We start from the raw sequence: 20,323 nt of genomic DNA on the forward strand, positions 1-20,323 counted from the left end.
CTCAGCCCCCACGCCACCCCCCACCACCTGCCAAAACCTGCAGAGTCCCAGGACAAGAGGGGCAAGGGCCAGCCGCCACAGGACTACCCTCAGTCCCTGGAGCCTGGTGAGTGGGAAAATTACAGCATTCATGTCTGTTATTTCAGTAGGACGAATGGTGAATGTATTTAGTGTACATACAGGAACAAATATGCATTGCAGAAACCTGTAACTGTAGAAATGTAGTTTCTAACTCACATGGGTATGATTGAAGGAGGACTCATTATACGCCTTGTAAGCTGGGCTCATTAATATTAATTAGGTTTTGTGATGTTTGCACAACTTATTTACTGAAAGGCAAATTCTAGTAAGTTAATGTTAGTGTTAGCCATAACATATCATAGCTGCGAATGCCACTTTTGGGTTAATTCTGCTTGGTCTTAAATTGTCATTTACATGGGTGGGTGACTATATTTTTTGCACCCCACCACAGCAAGTAAAACGAATCCTAAAATAGAATGATTATTTATGGGCATGCAGGATACACTTATGGTCATATCAGGATTGTCCGATAAATTTGCCAATATAAGACAATAAATTATAGCCAGTTGATAATAGGACTTCAGTTATTTCTAATTGGCTTAGCTGTTGTAAAACTCAGTCTGTAATAATCATCACGTAGAAATCTGTTCTTTTGTGAGTTTTTTTGTAATCAGACTGACAAAATCATAGATTTACATCTAATATCAGCCAATATATCAGTTATTGGCATAAAAATATTAATAATTTTCAGCATCAGTTTCGGACAAAATTTCCATATTGATGCAGCCCTGCTTATTTCCCAAAAAGAGGGATGACATACTTTGAAATTGCTAAAATAATGTTTGCTACGCCCCGTACGTGCTTAGTATTTGAATCAGAACGCATTCTAACATGAGTCTGATGATAAAAAGGCAGTGGATTGGTTTATTTGGTGTAATAATCCAGTCTGAAAAAAGGGCTGAACAGAATAAAGCAAAGAATAGTGCTTTTCTCTAACATGCTTCCTATCCCAATGCCCACGCATTTGAGTCTGAAAAAAACAGTGACTAGAGGTAAGAGGCTGGAACATTTCATTTCATTCTCAAGCTTAGGGTCTTGCCATCGCGTCTGGCTCCACAAACCCCTGGGGGAAAGGGAGTGAAGTGAAGAAGAGACGGAAAAAAGAAGAGAAGAGATGGCCGAATAGAAAAAAAGACCCTGATCACAGGGACAGTGAACAGAAGAGAGAGATATTTTGCTGCAGATAAGATACACAGGGCCTTTGAAGGACTTGTTGGCCTTTGATTACCGAAGACAATCAGCCTGTTAATGTGAATGGAAGTGTAAGCGCTGACTTTTCACTTTGTGTTTGTGTCTTTGCACCATTGTATCCATTTGTGACACATTTGTATGTGCAAGAAAGCATAGACGCCGTAGGGAGCGGCTTGCCGTACGGTGTAGGTGCGAGAGAGACAGACAGAAAACAGTAGGGAGGTCAGTGAGACAGCAGACAGGGCCTCTCTTATCCTTCAGAGGTCCTTGAGTGCTGGCTGGCGGAGGGATATGCATTCATTTGGCGGATGGATACCATCAATAATACAGCGCTGAGGTGACAGGGCTGGCTGTGCAATCACACCCAGACACCATGCTGCCATCAATATACCTGGCTATGCTGCAGATCTCATATAGACACAAACACAGACACTCTCGCTCTTTCATGCAAGCAACGTTTCCCATGCAATCGTTTTTACTCGCGCGGCAGACGAGAGGAATGCACACTCTCACTTAAAGACTAATTTATACACAAACATTCCTCCGTGCACTCTTTCTCTCTCTCTCGCTCACACTGCATCCATAACAACTTGAACATAATTCAATATTCATGGAAAATTCGCTCATGCCTGCGCCATAGCCTTTATGGCGCCGGCTCCATTATGTGTGTGAGTTATACTAGATAAACGCAGCGAATGGTACACATTGTCGCTAATGCTTCTGTATACAGCATATATATCACCCCTCTCTGCATTTCAGCGGCAGGGGGCCGTGCCCCTTAACTGACAAGGTCATATTGTGATGTGTATTACAAATGAATGGTAATGGCTTGCTGGTTCGCTGTGCGCTGAAGTGTGTTTCAGGAGCAGTTAAATCTTTATGCTTGTAATAGAGTGACTTCAAACAAGGTTGAGGAGCCCAAACCAACATCAGTGTTTATGGAAACACTCAATCAGTTTTATTCTCATTTTTTCCTATAGATCTCCCTCCTGGCTACACTTACCCTGCCATCGCAATGGGTTACAAAGGTGGCCCCTACCCTCAAGAAGTCCAATTGGCTGAGCATGCAGACTTGGAGGCGGAGCAAGCGGAACCAGCTGAACCTGCGCCCCAGCCCCACCCCCTTTCTCCCAAAGTGGAGGAGCCTGTGTGCCACACTGGTGTGGGATCTCCTACTAGAACATCCCAGGAGGTGGAGGATGTAGAGGAGGAGGGAGGAGTTATAGAAACAGATGGACAGGTGGATGCCACTCTCTCACAAACTTCTCTTTGCCCCGTTACTGACTCTACCATAGCAGACCCCCATCCGGATAGAGCGACTATGATCCCCAACAGCCAGTCAAGTGGAATAGAGAGTCCAGCACCAGCTGAAGACAACAAGGAGCAGGTTAAGGAGCTACGAGACTCAGCTGTGACTTCCACCCAGGATTGTCAGTCTGTGGAACTTACCGAGCAGGATCCAGAGAGGACCGCTGAGGATGAGTGCACGCCACCCACTGACTCACCCTCGCCGCCTTTCTCCCCCTGCCCCGTGCCCTCTGCCCTGGGGAATCAGTACCCTGGGAGCTGCATTTGGAGCCTGGAGCTCCTTATCGCAGCAGCGCTGTGTGCCACTCGAGATGCCCGTATGGCGGCCCCTGCGCCTGTGTCTGGGAACGCAGTGGCCCCAAATTATGGTATAGAGTTACTGAGTGAACTGGCAGAGCTGGAGCGATCCCAACAGCAGAGGAACAACACTGAAGAGAACAGAGGTAAGGATGAACATACACATGTGCCCCCCAAAATTCACATTACCAGCTGATCAAGGTTTTCAATGGCAAATTCTTACTCTGTTTTCATTCTGTGTGCAGAGTTTTCAATGGCTTTCAGGGGATGTCTGCTTTTGTAAAAGAATTGGAATAAGACATATTTGGCTAGCAATATTAAGGTTAATCTTGCCCAAATGGCTTGTGTTGCCCCAGCACAGTTAGCCAGATATTTAAATTAACTTTTACTTAAAAATACTTTTTAAACAAATCAGTTTTATGAAAATCATTTATAAAGTGATAATGTCAGTGTTTATGCGTTTGAATGTTTTTCATCCAATAATTATCTATAAAGGACACAAAGTGCTTGAGGTGCCAAAAGACAATCTGAGTTGCACAAGATGATTCCCCAAAAATTCTTTTAGAAATGAACAAAAAGTGCTTAAATGGTCAGTTGTTGCTACAGTTACCTCCTCAGGCAAACAATTTCTGTTTGTGAGCATCTATTTACTGCTGTTGTGCCAGATCTTATGCATGTGGAAGCTGTTTGTAATACCTAAAACATAGCGTGTCATTGCAATATTATGTTCTAGCTAATCAAAAGAAATTTACATCGCAATGGAACTGAATTAGCAACATATCTTTTCTTACATATTGTGATTTACATCCAATTGAAATGGATTATCAAAAAAGAATTAGGATGATGGGCACTTAGTTGTGTCCACATCGGATGGATTCAGATGAATGTGAGTTTGCAGTGGATTGTAAGAAAAGGTCAGAGAAGACTGTTGTTTCTCCAGAAGATCGAGTTATGAAATTTTGATTAAAAATTCCACGTACACAAAAATAAACATATGCACTGATGAATCATTCATGATAAGATCACTAACAAGCATTTAGAAAGTAGATCTGCTGAATTTTAATTTCAAGCTGACTTAGACTTAGTTCTATGCTAAGATAGTTGGGTTAACACTTTGCGTGCTAACTTTTGTGAAATGTTCTGAAATTTGTTGAAATATATTTCCACCTAAAAAGACTTTTTAAGTATGTGCTTACAAGTACTTTTAAAACCCTCCCAATCTTTTGTTGTGGCTCCCTTTGGCCTTAATTATTCACACCCCGATCTCATTTCCTTACATCCTTCTCAATGTACACCAACACCACATCAACTCCAACGATTTCAGAAGACTGTCCATCTTGTAACATTTCCAGCACCAACAGGTTTACAAAAGGTGGTTAAAAAGACAGAGAAACAGCCGTTCTGTTCTTTCTTATCACAATAGAAAGCACACCCAATCACACACATGATTTAATTCCTCATCAGTGATTTGCATGAGCGGTCTTGTAGCGCTGTGATACAGGCGGCAGGGGAAGACCACGATGGAGGCTTTCATTTTGGTTTTTTTCTCTCCGCACAAAAAGAGGTGCAAAAAAATAGGGTTTTTCAGCCCAGCCAAATCTCCAGGCTTTGTGTGAAGGAAAGATAACAAAGCCTCCCCCCCATACCACCATCCCGACAATATGTGCAGAGACACACCGAAATACACACAAATGCTAACTCTCAGCTGACCGTCCAGAAGCTCGCACTCTTGCCTTCTTTTCCTGCCTACAGATCAAATGCTCCCTGGTCTTTTGGGGTTCAGCACTTCCTGTGGGAGAGACTAAGACGGAGCGGTGAGGAGGGGGCCGTGTTTTTAAAGGGCTTTAGCCTGTCTTAAAAGGCAGCTCTAATGATAGCTAGTTCCCCCCGGGTCCGCCGGATTGGACTGTGTCCACTCACTCATCCTGAGGGACGGGTCCCCTGCCCCTGCTCCTCAAACCTGTTTGATCCCTTTTATAAGCCTCATTTTAGATGGAAAAAAGCCTCGGCGCTTTCCCACAGCTTTCTGAGTCCCTCAGTGCGAAGTTGATGAAATAGTAAAAACAGCTGATCTTTTTTCTCTGAGGACGACAGCGTTTTTGTCGGCTAATTAGGCCCCATTGTTGTGAGCGCTTGTTGCTTTTCCAGGGACCGTTTAGGGTCTCCCTGCCAAAGGATGTTTTTATTTACGCCAGCATCCTGTAGCAGCTGAGAAATCCCCAACGCTCAAACCACGCAGGGAAAAAAAATCTAACCGCATTTGGTGGTGTGTGTCGTTTTCGCTGTTTGTGTGTGTGTTTTCCACCCATATTAAAATAGGGATGTAATCTGCTGTGTAATTCTTGTCTAAGCAAGCTGCACTAAAGGGACTAACAAGAGAATATGATGAAGCTCTTTGCAGCGGGGAAGAAATCATCAATAAACACACCCGCCACTGAATTATTAAAGAACTGGAGGTGAGGCGGCTGCGAGGGCTGTCAGGACCCGGTCTCTCGCCGGCTAAAGATTTCATATGCGATTGGGTTTACTCTTCAGTGATTTACAGATTTGATTTCAAGCATTCTTATCTCTGGCGGACGTCTCAGGCGTTCTGCTAACATTCCTTGCGGTGTTATGGGCATTGTGAAGTGTGGACAAATAACGTGTGATAAAATTATAGAGATTTTGAGAGGTTCTTTGAAGTATTGTTGGTAGTTGTTATTGATTGGTCAGTGATACCACAGCGTTCCCGCTCTTTTTTTCCACAAATCTCTAGGCTAAATGCTCTCAGAGAGCGTTATCTGTCTTCTCTCCTTCCCTCTCTCGTTTTCATTTCTTTTTTGGGCATCAGATTTTCCATCCCACTTGAACGTCTTGCTTTCATGCTATCACTCTATCCATGTGCCGTTCCGTGGCTCTGGCCCCCACCGGCCTTGTTACAGCAGGCCGATGGGCATCGATTTCAAAAAGACCACCACAGGGCTAAAAGTGGCACGATGATTTCAACTAGGTGGGAAACCAAAGACCCTCCCAGACCACCATAATCCAGTCTTCCTCGCCTTGTCTTTCTTTCTTTTTTTCTTTCGGTTCACTTGTCTCTCTCACTTTCCGTTTCAGCTGAGAGATTTCCTTCATGTGGCTATAATTCTTTTAAAGCCTGTACAACTTGTCTTTCAAATTTCTCCCTCCTCTTCCTCTGATTTTAGGTGAATCTCACAGAATTTGTCATGAACTTGTCCAGGTCATATTACAGCCCAAAAACAAAAAGAAAAGAAAAAAAGAAGAAATGTATTATTGTTTTCATTTATTTAAAAAAATATATTACTCAATTTCATTTATAAAATTAAGCTTGTTTTTAGGACCATTTTAAAAACATTTGTTACATTTTACCTTATTTTCATGACAATTAAAATCATTTTCCATCAGTTTTCATTATTGTAATGCTGAAAGGCTACCCTGATGATTACAATAATTTATCATTACCATATATCACTGGTTATAATTAGAATCACCATTGAGAATAATGAGAAAAACATGGTGTGAAACATTGTGATACAGAGAATTTGTAGGAAAATGTGCTTAATTGTCATGAAAAAAAAAATCTTAATGGGCCTTTCTTTGTAAACATGCTAGACAGATTTCTTTGTTGCATCACCTTGTTGTGTTTTCAACATTTTGTGGTTTAAATGCACCACGTTAAAAGAATTGCAACTTTTAAAAAACGTGTTTCAAGACACCTGACCTAATGATCTTAAAAATAGGCTTTATTTATTTTTTTAATGCTAAATGCATTTTTTTATTTTCTTCTTTTTTTTTGATAAAATGTTCTCTGACAGTTTTTGTGAGATTTACAGTTTTCTCCCCCGACTTCTCCTGTCCTCTCGTTCGGTTTTGATCTCCTCCTGCTCTATGCTCTCTGCCCTCTGCGCGCAGGTCTGCTCGTGCACCATGCATTTCCCCTCGGAGGAGAAAATTGGATTCTTTCCATGTTAGTAATGAGGGGATGTTTGCGAATAAATAGATAGCTCAATAAACACTTTACTTCTTATTGCCTGTCTCCCCTCCCTCCCTCTTTCCCCCCTTATTCAGTGTCTCTCCTCGCCGATCCCATACTGTGCCCCTGCCTTGCCGTGACGCAACAAAATAGTGAGCCGTGGACACCCGCTAACACAGACACAGATACACATACACATACACATACAGTCACACATACACACTCGTGCAGTCTTCTCAGTATCCCCAGGCCAGCTTTGGCTGTCATGAATATTCAAGCCTCATTGGCTGAGTGGCGACTGAGCATGTGGCCTGCCCTAATGACAGTGATAAATGTTGAGAATTCGCCCTTCTTCATCTCTCTCTCTCTCTCTCCCTCTCTCTCTTTCTCTCTGTAACATAGCTCCTGGCATCTAAGCCTCATGTACAGAGATAAGCTCTCTGGTTAATAGCTATCATCATTGCTCATTCAGCCTCTGAAAGCACAAAGTGCTGTCAGGAAACAGCGGCGTGCTTAGAGGCGGCTTTGTACCATTTGAGGCTTTCCTCTTTCCCTCTCTCTCTTCGACTCTCTTTTTATTTTTGCTTCTTTACAGGTTTTTTCGCTTGCATCTTCTGGGACAGGCTGGATATCTGATTTGCTAGGTCACTTTTGAATATACACGGGGAGACAGAGGCCTCTGTTTACACCTGATATTAACATCTGTCTCCAGTGATTTTCACTAAATACACATGAAAACAGGGTCTATCCCTTAAACCACATTTGAAAAGGGTAAAAAAAACAAACAAACATGTGACCACATCCTAATGCATCTTAGACAACAATGATCAATTGGTCAATTGATAGTTCATGCAAAAGTGCACATTCTGTCATTGTTTACTCACCCGCATAACTGACTTTCTTCTGTGTAACTAAAACGGTGTGGTTACCAACATTTTTCAAAACATCTTTTGTGTTACACAGAAGAAAGAAAATCATACAGGTTTGGAATGACATGAAGGTGAGTAGATGACAGAATTTTCATTTTTGGGTGAAAAATCCATTGAATAATTGAGCTTTGGGTTTTGAACTTTGGCTTCAAATGAACTTCAAATTTGCTCCAAATCTCATTAAATACATCTGAACCAGTTAATCAAGGTCTTCAGAATTATCCAAAGCTTCCAGGTTGGAGCTAGGCTCTGCAGGAAGTTGCCCTTCTAGAAACAGGATCGGACATCCCATCCTAGATGGATGTCTCCCTGTATAATCTTCTTCTCTGTCATTGTAAGATCAGATGATGTGATTTTTCCTTCAATTCCTTTATTTCTCCCCGTTCTGTGCAGAAGACGACATGTTGACCTTTGACCTCCAAAGTTTGGCGACCCTAGCTGCCGCCCGGGCCTTGGAACTGGTCCCACCAATACCAGTAGACTCAACTCCACCCCTTCGCAGAATCCTCAATCTGCGCAGGAAGTGCAAGTGGACGCCACGTCCCGAACCGGTACACGTAACTCGTGTTTATTTATTAACATTTATGTATTTTTAATTTTCTCATTTATTTACAGAGCACAACACGTGGCAACAATTTTCCCATACTTAAAATGCGACTCATAAACCAGCTGTTTTCAACAAAAGAAAAGCTTTAAAGGCTCCCTGCTTTTTTCTGCCAACATAAAAAATTGCCATTTTTATCAGAAAAATCGTAATTTGATTATTTTCAAATATCGACTTGTTTCTTACACAAATGGTTTGGTTTCATAAGACTTGAAATATAACGCATGAGTTGCATGGACCAATTTTAAAGATCAATTTTTAAGGATCAATCACTGTATCCTTTCACTGTATGGAAAAGAGTATTGTGAATATTATTCAAAATATCTCCATTTGTGTTCTGCGGAAGAAAGACAATCATACAAAGCAGCACAATGTTGACTGTCATTTAGAAACTATAAACTCACTGGAGATTATTCGTTCCATGTGTAGGTGGGTCCTGTTAAGGGTACCATGGAAACGCTGGACCGGGAGGAGCTAGCGATGCGTGTGCGGCTGGCAGAACTGCAGCGGCGTTACAAGGAAAAACAGAGGGAGCTGGCCAAGCTTCAGAGAAAACATGACCACCAGTGAGCAAACCACAGACCACTTTCACGAATACACACCCTCCACATATAAATACTTTCCGCACACCTTTCAAAACCCATTTACACACATGCGCGGAGAGATCGAACTCTCTTCGATCCTCCAGCTCACACACTCTCACAGTCTCTCTCCAGTTCTTTCTCTGTCCCCTTGCAACGCTCTGCTGAGACCACCAAGTGTGTGCTGAGCCCTCTTTGCATAAGCCTGAGCTGTGCTTAAGTCTTTCCTCTAGTCCACTCTCACAATTAGGATGGCTTAGTGTTTCATTCCATTCAGCATCGTTAATGTGAATTAGAGTGATTGACAGGCTGTGTGTGTGCGCGTGTTTGTGTGTTTACAGGAAAGAAGAGACCTCACGCAGTCCGGCTCGTCGAGGCCCCGGAAGGCCAAGGAAGCGCAAGTCCACATCGGCACCCCCTATCCCCACAGATGCCCATAAAAAAGTCAAGTGAGTGTTTCCTTTTGTACTAATTTCACTGTACTTACAGTTTCTACGTGTTTTTGAAGGCCAAATTCCTGAAATTCAGTACAACTGACTTTCCTTGATAGAATAAAGGTTCATGATTTTGTTGTAATTAAATTTAATGATACCTCGAACTATGCTGTTGTATTTCTAAGAACTTACTCAGACTCACAATTTTACCCTAGCAAATTGATAAAAAAAAATTGATTTAAAGTGACATATCTAGGGCCATATCTATAGGGTTGACAACAGGATATATACACCTTAGCAGCTGCACATAATATCCAGTATATACAGAGCTGGGTAGTAACTGATTACATGTAATGAGGATTACATAATCAAGATTCCGAAAATTAAGTACTTCTAATTAGATTAAATTACATTTTAAAATACTCGTAATCAGACTACAGTTACTTTTTTATTGATTACTTGATTACATATATTTACACAATAGCAATAAATGATTCATAATTTGTTGAGTCTCCCTAATTATTTTTAATTTTTTTAATTTTCCTTTCTAAAATGCCTGCATGACATGCAGGTAAACAAATATTTCATTTTTTTAGTAAGTGTTTTATTTTGATTGAAGTTATTTTAAAATTATTTATTTGTAATTTTACATTTTTATGACAATTAATTATTCGCTTTTCATTAAACTCACAAACCCCCTGCAGTTCCTTCACAAATCCCAGTTTGGGAAACCTTGACGTAATGTAATGCTTAATTCACTTTATGGTGTTAAGAACAACAAATGGAATATATTTTCTTTGCATTTTAATATCAGTAGTACAGTATTATCCTATTTAAATCAATGTGATAAATGAGTTATGTAAAAAGTAATAAAAAAGTACTCTGATTATATTACCTAAAATGTGTAATGTAATGGATTACGTTACTAAATACAATTTTTGTCATGTAATTTGGAATCAGTAATGGACTACAATTCGTAAGTAATCTACCCAGCTCTCTCTCTCTCTCTCTCTCTCTCTATATATATATATATATATATATATCTCAATGTGTTTTTTTTACTTTTTTGATAACCTGCTTTGAGAAACTACTTTCATTGCGACTAGTTAACAAAAATCTAGTTATAATTAGCCTCATGTAAGTGCTTTATAAGTATATAGGAGGTTCTCACAAGTATAGATGTATAAGTTGTGTGTGTACGTTTAAAATCATATAATCCTGCAGAGCAGTAAATAAAGTGTTATTGTTCTATTGCTCTTTTATGGTAATAATGAAAATGTTCTTCCACAGTTTATAGAGCGAGAGAGTTGGGATTAAATTAGCACTTTACTGCAACCAGTATTAAGCCTAGCCTAGCTCATATATATATATATATATATATATATATAAATAATTGAATTTTTTTTACTTTTTTGATAACCTGCTTTGAGAAACTACTTTCATTGCGACTAGTTAACAAAAATCTAGTTATAATTAGCCTCATGTAAGTGCTTTATAAGTATATAGGAGGTTCTCACAAGTATAGATGTATAAGTTGTGTGTGTACGTTTAAAATCATATAATCCTGCAGAGCAGTAAATAAAGTGTTATTGTTCTATTGCTCTTTTATGGTAATAATGAAAATGTTCTTCCACAGTTTATAGAGCGAGAGAGTTGGGATTAAATTAGCACTTTACTGCAACCAGTATTAAGCCTAGCCTAGCTCAGGAAACAATTCCTTACCTGTCGCCAAACGCTTCACATGCATTAATAACAGTCTAGATAGGAGATGTTTTTACAGATTATGTTTGTGAACTCATTTTGTACGTGCAAGTGCAATCCGACGCTACCACGTATTATGAGTGTGTATGTAAATAAGTCTAGAAGGCTCCTATCAGTTCATACAAGGCAGACGAAGTACTTAATCAGTGCAAAGAGCCGTCATTAATCATATTTACAACTTCCATTGATTATCTACAAGTGTTGCGACTCCCTTCTAACCCATGACGCGTCTGCGATATTAATTTGATAAAGCGCGGAGACCAATTGCCTGCACCAAGTCAGGGCTTTAAGTTATCACTCTGATGGATGAGCGTTTTCCCCTGAGATACACCTCTGTTTACGCCAGGCCTTAGACATTTTGATAAACTCGGTCAAATCAAGTTTACCCTATACCTGATTAACAAAACTCCCATTTTATTACTAGCCTGGTTGATTAGCAGCGTGCTAATGAAAAGCAGGAGCCAGAGCTTAATTACACATGCTATACCCAGCGCACATTTATCCCTGTCGTTAATAAAGCTCCCCTGCCAAATAAAACAAATGACAACTTCCCGCCACTAAAATTTATCCGAGTCATAAAAAGCCTTTTTTAGAGTCCCTTTATGGAATGGCAGAGAGAAGTCGAGGTTTGACTTTCTCATCATGGTTTACGTCAGTTTGATGGCAGACAACATGAATTGTTGAGCAATTGAACAGTAACATTTATTGTAGTGTTTGTCAGCATTATTGGATTTGAGGTTATGTGTTGGGTATGTGGGGGTTTTTTCAGTCTCTCATTCCCCTCATGCATTTGTGTACTAAAAAGTGTAACATCTTTCGGTATCGGGCCAAATCTGTTTGAGGTCAAAGGTCATTAGACAAGGTTAAGGGTGTTGACGGGTCCTTGTGGCATTGCCACGAGGATCAAATCCCATCTGAGCATGAGGAATGGGCTTGTCATGTGATGTGTGCGTGCGCACGCTGGGCCTTTTGCCCCAGTGCATCCTGGGAGCATGGGTTGGAGACCTGCACAGTCTGCAGATTTTAGACTGGACCACACCTAACTCTGTGTCTGAATATGCTTGGTTTTCGTTGATGAATACTTTACTGTCCCAAGAGGCCAAGGGAGTAGACTTGTTTGACTTTGATTTTTTTTCAGGAAAAAATATCAAAAAATTATTAAAACAAACACAAAATGCAAAAACAAATTTACTTAAGATGCAACCCTGGTGAAGATATTAAGACTTGTTTTCATAGATTCTATCTTGAATATAAGTGTGTTTTTCTGGCTGCACTGCAGAGTTATTAAACTTTTTGAATTGAGTGTTAGTGCAGACAAAATACACTTACATTAAAGATACATTCACTGAAAAACAAGTCACATATCTTAAGCAGTGTTGCTTCTCAGGCAAATTTATCTTGTTCAAAGATTTTTCATATTTTAACTCAAATTAGACAAAAGTTTTTTTGTTTTGTTTTTTTTTTGCAAAATTATAGAATATTTTAATGGTCAGTATGTAGGTTCTTCATCAAATGCAGTACTATTAATCCAAGAATCCTGAAATGTAATGTAAATGTTAAGCAGCACAACTGTTTTCAACATTGGTATAATAGGAAATGTTTCTTAAGCACCAAATCAGCTTATTAGAATGATTTCTGAAGGATCATGTGACACTGAAGACTGGAGTAATGAGGTAGGAATAAATTACATTTTACAATATATTAAAATATAAATCAGTTATTTTAAGTTACAATAATATGTCACAATATTGCTGTATTGTACTGTATTTTTCATCAAATAAATGCAGCCTTGTTGAGCATAAGATACTTTTTAAAAAATCATAATTTGAAATGGTATTATACTTTAGCCACAAAATATATTAGGACACTGTGTAAATATTATTGCATTAGCTAACACAATATAAAACCAAGTGACATTTATTTTAAGGAGGTGAAAAATAGCAAAAGTACACATTTTACCCAAGTGTTTTGGATTAGACCAAAATAAAACATATTTGGTCACTTTGTGGTTGTCAAACGGTTTCCTGCATATGAAAACTCAGCAGAGTGCTCATATGCTGGGATTTATGCACATATATATTCATTTGCCGGAATGATTGAGGGTTTCGATGGTAAATAATAGCAACATACAGCATCTTTTTCAGTTCCTAGAATATGATTATTGGACTGTGAAGGAGACCATGGCAGGAACACGCACACACACATGACCGTTTTCTCCTGCTCTCTTTGGCTGTCTTCCTCTTCTCTTTTCTCTCTCTCTTCTTGATGATTGTGTCTTGCTAATCAATGCCTTTCCCTGAATAGCATTACTGTGTAATCCTGACCTCTCTGAGGGGAAGGGGTTTGTAATTAGAGGACTGTGAATTCTCCTACCAGCATACTCGCTCAAGTACACACACACACACACACACACACACACACACACCAAGTGTACAAAAAGTAGGTCAGAAGGCACAAAGCTTTTATGAACTGTTGCTTGCCAGAAGTGTCTAAGATCAAACAAAGCCAAAAATGCATTAAAACTAGTGAACCTGCAGGTTAAGGCCCTATAAAAACTGCTTTTGCATGAATTAACGCACACATTTCTGAATATTACACCATGGAGTTGACACAAGGACTAGAGGAGCCTTTCGGGGTCAGAAGGTCGCCTTTGGGTGGCGACAGGCAGAGCGGAGAGGAGGGCGGGGGGCTGTCTTTAATAGACGCCCATGCCACAGTCCTCATCAAGCCGAAGCAACCGCACTCAAACCCTGCCTCGGACCTGGTGTCGGGTTACTAATCAGGTTTCCACGGTTACCTGGTCTCCCGGGCCTTGGGGGTTTTACAGACTCTGTGGCATTTAAATGCAGTAGAAGTGAATCAGAGATGCACACGGTCAGGGAGAAAATACCTCCCTGCTACAGACCAAAGCTTTATTCTCTGTTTTGACAAAAACAGGGCCTTTATTAAGGCCCTTAACGACTTTATAAGGCCGTAGTTGAGGATCTGTAGATAGATACACTTGTGCCACAAGGAGGAGAAAGGGAAGTGCACTCAACACTCTCTTTACTCTGTTCAGAGCTGAACAGTTTACTCTTGGTAATGCTTTTGTTCTTTAAGATATTTCATACAGTTCCACTCAGTTTTGTTGTGCTCGGTCTCCCAAAAAAACAATAATTAATCTCCAGGTGTGTTTTGAAGGGGCATTTGGAATAGGGATTGTGATTGATAATATGATGTGTTTGGATGAATTTATTGAATGCAGATGTGGAGAATGGGGCGTAGACGGGCATGTTCATGTTGCATGTGGTGGCGGGTCGATAGAGGTTAGTGTCCATTGATCCAGCTCCGGTCAGTCGAGTGACTCCCGCTGGATTGCTCTCTCTCTCTTTCTCTTCTTTCTTTCACTTCACTACATCAGTTGTTCTCATTTGTGTCCACTTTGATCTTGAGTCATTTCTCTTTCTCTATAGTATAGTTTGGGTGTTCTTCTGGCTTTTCTGGTTTTGTTTACGCTGACTAAGTTGCATTTGTCCAGAGTAATACTAATTTCCATAATGACTTTTATTTACACAAGCAAATTACATATTTATTTATAAATATAGATATTTAATTAATTTAATACCATTCAAACGTGTTGAGCACTGACTCATTAAATTGATCAAGTGACAGTGAAGACTTTTATGTTGTTACAAAAATGTTTATTAACAATAAATGTTGCTCTTTTAAACATTCTATTCATCAAAGAATCCTGAAAAAAAATTGTCACTGTTTCTAAAAAATTTTGATGTTTGATGAGAATAAGAAATGTTGCTTGAGCACCAAATCAGCATATTAGAAATATTTCTGAAGGATCATGTGACACTGAAGATTGGAGTAATTAAAAAATTAAACCGTTGGAAAATATTGCCATCACAGTAATAAAGTACATTTTGAAATATATTCAGATATTTTAAATTGTATTAATATTTCACAGTAATATTTTTTACTGTATTTTTGATTAAGGTAAATGCTTGGTGAGCATAACACAAATTTATTTAAAGAAATGTATTTATTAGATATCTATATTAAAATATATAATATGTTTATAATACTAATTACTTTAAATGTATTATATATATATAATACTATAATATTTTTTCACAGGTAGTTAGACAGTATGTTTTATCTCACCTACAGCACAAATACATGAAAACAGACTCATGATGAGTCTGCTCAACCTTTGCAGATGTGTATTTGGCAACTTTGGTGAGCATTATGAACTATTATATTAGTTTAGAAAGTTGCAGTCTGCAAATCGAAATGACTTTTCACACACATAAACATGTTTGTAGACCAGAATGTTCTGCTGAGGTTTTTGGACCACGGTCTGTGTTTTTCCACCCATCTGTCCTGGTCATGTATCTGTGCCTCTCTGTCTCTGCGGGATCCTCCCTCCATCTCCAGATAAAGCAGGGGCTCTTTGTATTGAGGAGGAGGGCTGGGGTCTATGTGTTGGGGACACTGATTCTTTCTGACAGCACCGGCCAGAGTAAAGGGCAGACCGCCAGTGTTCAGACAGCTGAAAGGAAGAGTGGAACACAACGCAGCCAATGCTGGGCCTGTGCGGTGAATGCGTGTCTGTCTAAACGAATGCCTTCATGCATGTATATATGCATCATACATTTCTGTCAGGTCTTCTTCTAATTGGATGAGTAATCCTGAAATCACATGTATTTATTTTGTTTTGATATATTTATTCTTCGCATATGCATGCCAAACTAATCTTCTACATCTTCATGCAGCCTTTTTATTTAGCTGCTAGTTGTATGGGAGATTCAATTATTTTTATATTAATTATAAATGACAAATTGTCCATGTGCAACCCAGTGGGCAGTGCAGATTGGTTGTGCACCGATCAATTTGGCCAGTGCTTCACTATTAGTGGGTCACACAAATAAACGGTCCGCCCAGTTGGGACGCACCATGCAAAATTGATCCACTTTTATGTTGCAGAGTTATATGATGTATGAATGAGGAGATGCTGCCATGAGCAATATTTTAAAACGAGAAATTCTGACAAATAGGAACATGACACCTTGTGACAAGTGTATGCTGAGAGCCTTTCATATAACCATTAACATCATACACGTTATTATGGTAAAGATACACTTTAAGTTAAGCGCAATTCAAGGAAACACTACAATGCAGTTGCATACATTGTAATAAACATTAAAACAATGAGGCAGTAAGTGATTTATGCATACTGTTGTGCATGCTGGGAAACAGTCCAGCATCCAACATTATAGAAATCATGGGGTCAAGTTGGTGTTGTGGCACCTCGATTAGCAAGAAAAATTCAAAATGTCTTCATGGCTTGATTCGGAAGTCACTTTGCGAGTGACTGACTATAGCTGTCTCTAGGACACAGAAGGGAGGCTGGAATTCACCAACCACACGTCGACACGGCTTCTGACACTCACCTGCCAATCATCCCGGTGACTGACGAGGCAGCTGATGTCTGCGCCGCCATCCCCCGCCCCGAGCACCGACTAAGGCAGCCCGTGGCAGGGTTTGAAGTAGCTGTCTGCTTCTCGGGAATAAAAACACTGATGCTTACACACTGCAAAACGAGAGGCCGATCGCCGCAGAGCGAGTGTATGAGCCTTATTTCAGTGTAATAGGTCTGCTAGATGGTTGGCTACACACACACACACACTCACTCACTCTCGTTGCCCTCCTGAAGGCCTGTGCATTGTGCTGCTTTGTGCAGGAACAGATGCATTGATATGGTAATAAGACAGAGAAGGGTTTTTTTTATTAATGTAATGCTGGAATTCACAGCCCCGAAACCATTGGCACAGAATGGAAAAGGAGTAAGCAGAGACTGAGACGAGGGAGAGCGAGGAAAAAAGAACAAACAAAATTATGAGTGGGAGGTTGCTTTACCAGCACTTCTCTCAGATATTTCTCGGTTTGGCGTCAGATCCCAATTTTTCCAAGCATGCAGCGGGGAACCAGGCCCCTGCCTCTCCATTCATCAAAGCCTGAAAAGAAGGTTATTAGAGAGCCACAGAGAGGGAAGGCAAGCCCTCCGCTCGCCTCTGATCTCTCCTTTTCATCCTTCGTTCTTCTCTCCCCTCATGAATACCTCTCTGTTGTGATGGACAGGTTGGCTGGAGCGGGGGCGGGGCCGGGCCTGCTTACAGCGGAGGACTTGACTGGAGGCAGAGACAGGAAGAGGAAGAAGAGGAGGATGACCAGTAGCCCTTACCACCATTTAAGTAGCACACAGGTTTGTAGCTAATCGATTCTAAACGGCTGAAAAAATGTGTTATGTTTTTGGAAATGTCATCTTAAATATGCTGTTATAAGCTGTTTTCTGTCTGTTGGTTAGTTGGTTTTCTGTGACGTGGTTAAATACATGTAAAAACAGAAAGACTTATCACATTTTAGCATTCAGCTAAATGCAAGAAGAGACCATTCACAACTGAGTGTGCAAATATCACATTTACTGTATGTCAGTGTTGTCAGGTAGATTTTGAATGTATATTAAATAGTAAAGTGAATTCTTGCTATTTTTTAAATGTCATCTTAAACTTTGCTATTATCATGAATCTCTTCTCTCACATGGTTAAAAACGTGTAAAGACCCATCACAATGAGGCATTCAAATAAATGCAAGAAAGAGACAAATCACAATTTAGTATGCCAATATCACCATTATTTTATCGTTGTTGGTTAGTTTTTGGATGCCAAACTTTCTTAGTGCAAGTCAGATTTTCAAATATGAATTTTACAAGTCAGTTCTTGCTGTTTTTTGAAATGCCACCTTAAACTTTGCTGTTGTCATGATGCTTAACACTGTTTTCCGTCTATTGGTTAGTTGTTTTCTGGCTTGCATGGTTAAATACAGATAAAACATTAAAAACCCATTCAAATAAACAGAAGAAACGAGACCAATCACAATTCAGTTTGCCAAAATCACAGTTATGTCACCGTTGTTGGATATATTTTGAATGCTGAATTTCGACTATACATTTTAGTGAAGGAGACAAACATTCGGTTATGACAAAATTAATTAAAATATTCAGAGGATTGGTTGAGAAACATCGACAGTGCTGCCTTGTAATTATGCAAGTCAATTTTGCCTTTAGTTTAATTATTTTTCTCTTTGTTTCAGATGAAGGCTCACTGTAGGCCAAGAGGCAGGCCAAGACTGCTCAGCACCAAGTTTAAACAGAAAGCTTGCTCACAGCTGAAGCAGAAAGCCAAAGCCAAGCGTGGATCGAGACTGGTGAATTTGTTGTGTCACAGAGAAAAAAATACACCAAGCGCCATTACAGAACATCTGTCCCGAGAGCACAGTGGAAAAGAACACACATATAGTAATAAAACTGGAGAGCACAGTGACACAGGTAAACATAATACATGCTAGATGTAAATGACAGGTATTTTAATTGCACTGATATTTAGATCACTTTAGATTATTTTAGATTATTTTACAATTAATCTGTCCCAGCAGACAGTGGGGCAGCAGTCCACCAGGGATCAGATGGGAAGGGGACTATGATGAGAAGAGGTGCGAGGTCAAAGGCCATCCTGAGCTCCTCACTCCTGCCAACCCGAACTCAGCAGCTGCTATGCAATACAGCTGTGACCGATAGCAAGCTAGAAGCTACCGAGAAGGGCATCTCTCCTTCTGACAGCGACACAGGTGAGTTATGGGCCGAGAGAGATCCCACCATGACGATCAGCGGATCCTCTTATTTCCCTGCTCGACTGTCATGCCATTAAAAAAAATTAACGACACCTCCTCAGGCATGCATTGGGCAAAACCCAAGCCGTAATGCTAGCCTGCGTCATGCTGTGTTTAGAATGCCACACCTACAGAGAAAAAAGAGATGCACTCCCTCCACCGCCCCAGTTCCGCTACGTTTTAGTCCACACTGCCTGCAAACACACTTCAGTAAGTGAACAAAGTGGAGATGAAATCATGGTGGTAATGAACGCTAATGTGAGCTACGCCTGCGGTCGAGCTAGGCGGTGTTGTCGCCGCTCTGTTAATTGCGATGAAAGTTATCCTTTTCACATTTCACGAGCTTGCGAGAGTGTTGACGAGCGCCTTGTAAGTGACAAGTGTGTCAGCACTGTGTTGACACCCGACACTGCTGCCACCGTGCCATCTCCGCTCTATGCGACACACATAGCCCACAGACGGCTTCTGCCAATACGTATCTGTGACACCCAAGCATGCGAACATGACTTTGTGTGCGTACATTACAGGTCAAAAGATTTGGAATCACAAAGGTATTTGTATGTTTTTGAAAGAAATTCAAATTTAAGTGATCAAAAATACAGTACAAAATACAAAATGATTCAAAAACAGTGCCACAGAAAGCATGAGATGTAACTTTATCTGAATATCTTAATAAACTGACAGCTAGAATGCATAAGGTGTCAATAGCTGTTTCTATTTATGTTACAAACCTATATCAAGAGAGCAAAATCATCACCTCTGGGGAAACTGGTGAAGTTGTAGGCATTGGGGAAACAGTGTTATTTTAAGATTATTTATATAATATCATAGTATGTATTAACAGTTTTTCAGTTTTTATATTTTTGTCTTTTTATTAGCTTTATTCTTATTTCAATTTTAGTTTTAAAGGGGTCATATGATGCGATTTCAAGTTTTCCTTTCTCTTTGGAGTGTTACAAGCTGATTGTGCATAGATAAGATCCCTGAAGTTGCAAAGACTAAAGTCTCAACACCAAAGAGATATTCTTTATCAAAGTTAAGACTCTGCCACGCCCCCCTAAAACGGCTCATTCTAACACGCCCCCACATATCTACATCACCATGTGGAAATATTTGCATAATGCGCCCAAATGATCACGCAAAGAAAGAAGGCGTGGTTTCAGGAACAGCAGTAGTGTTGATGCAGCGCCAAGTCAGGGAGACGCTCTGTGTTTCTAGGCGAAAGCAAAAGCACTTTATTTGGCCTTACGAAAGTAGATGCATTTAGGAATCTTTAAGATTACTTACAACAGAACAGCAATGCATTTTATGGACGACCGTTTCGTGAACCTAGGAGAGGAAGTAATTCTGACTTTGCTATGACAATCAGGCGCTTCTGAATCAGCTACTGTTTAGTTATTAGTTTAAGTATTTGCTATTGACTGTTAAAATGCGGAGTTTTGCGCATC

General features: G+C 40.1%; 1 protein-coding gene across 1 annotated transcript in view; it reads left to right on the forward strand.

Moving 5' to 3' along the window:
* bahcc1b (BAH domain and coiled-coil containing 1b) overlaps positions 1-20,323 on the forward strand; it is a 105,436-nt gene that overhangs the window by 72,646 nt on the left and 12,467 nt on the right. Inside the window, exons 11-18 of the mRNA XM_016572279.1 lie at positions 1-106; positions 2,253-3,023; positions 8,173-8,330; positions 8,813-8,949; positions 9,306-9,413; positions 17,289-17,412; positions 18,300-18,534; positions 18,639-18,833. The exon at positions 1-106 is cut by the window's left edge and continues 1 nt beyond it. Coding sequence (XP_016427765.1) covers positions 1-106; positions 2,253-3,023; positions 8,173-8,330; positions 8,813-8,949; positions 9,306-9,413; positions 17,289-17,412; positions 18,300-18,534; positions 18,639-18,833 — 1,834 coding nt within the window. The remainder of the gene's footprint in view (positions 107-2,252; positions 3,024-8,172; positions 8,331-8,812; positions 8,950-9,305; positions 9,414-17,288; positions 17,413-18,299; positions 18,535-18,638; positions 18,834-20,323) is intronic.

The sequence above is a fragment of the Sinocyclocheilus rhinocerous genome, unplaced genomic scaffold, assembly GCF_001515625.1.
Source record: "Sinocyclocheilus rhinocerous isolate Xijiao unplaced genomic scaffold, SAMN03320098_v1.1 scaffold140, whole genome shotgun sequence".
NCBI lineage: Eukaryota > Metazoa > Chordata > Actinopteri > Cypriniformes > Cyprinidae > Sinocyclocheilus > Sinocyclocheilus rhinocerous.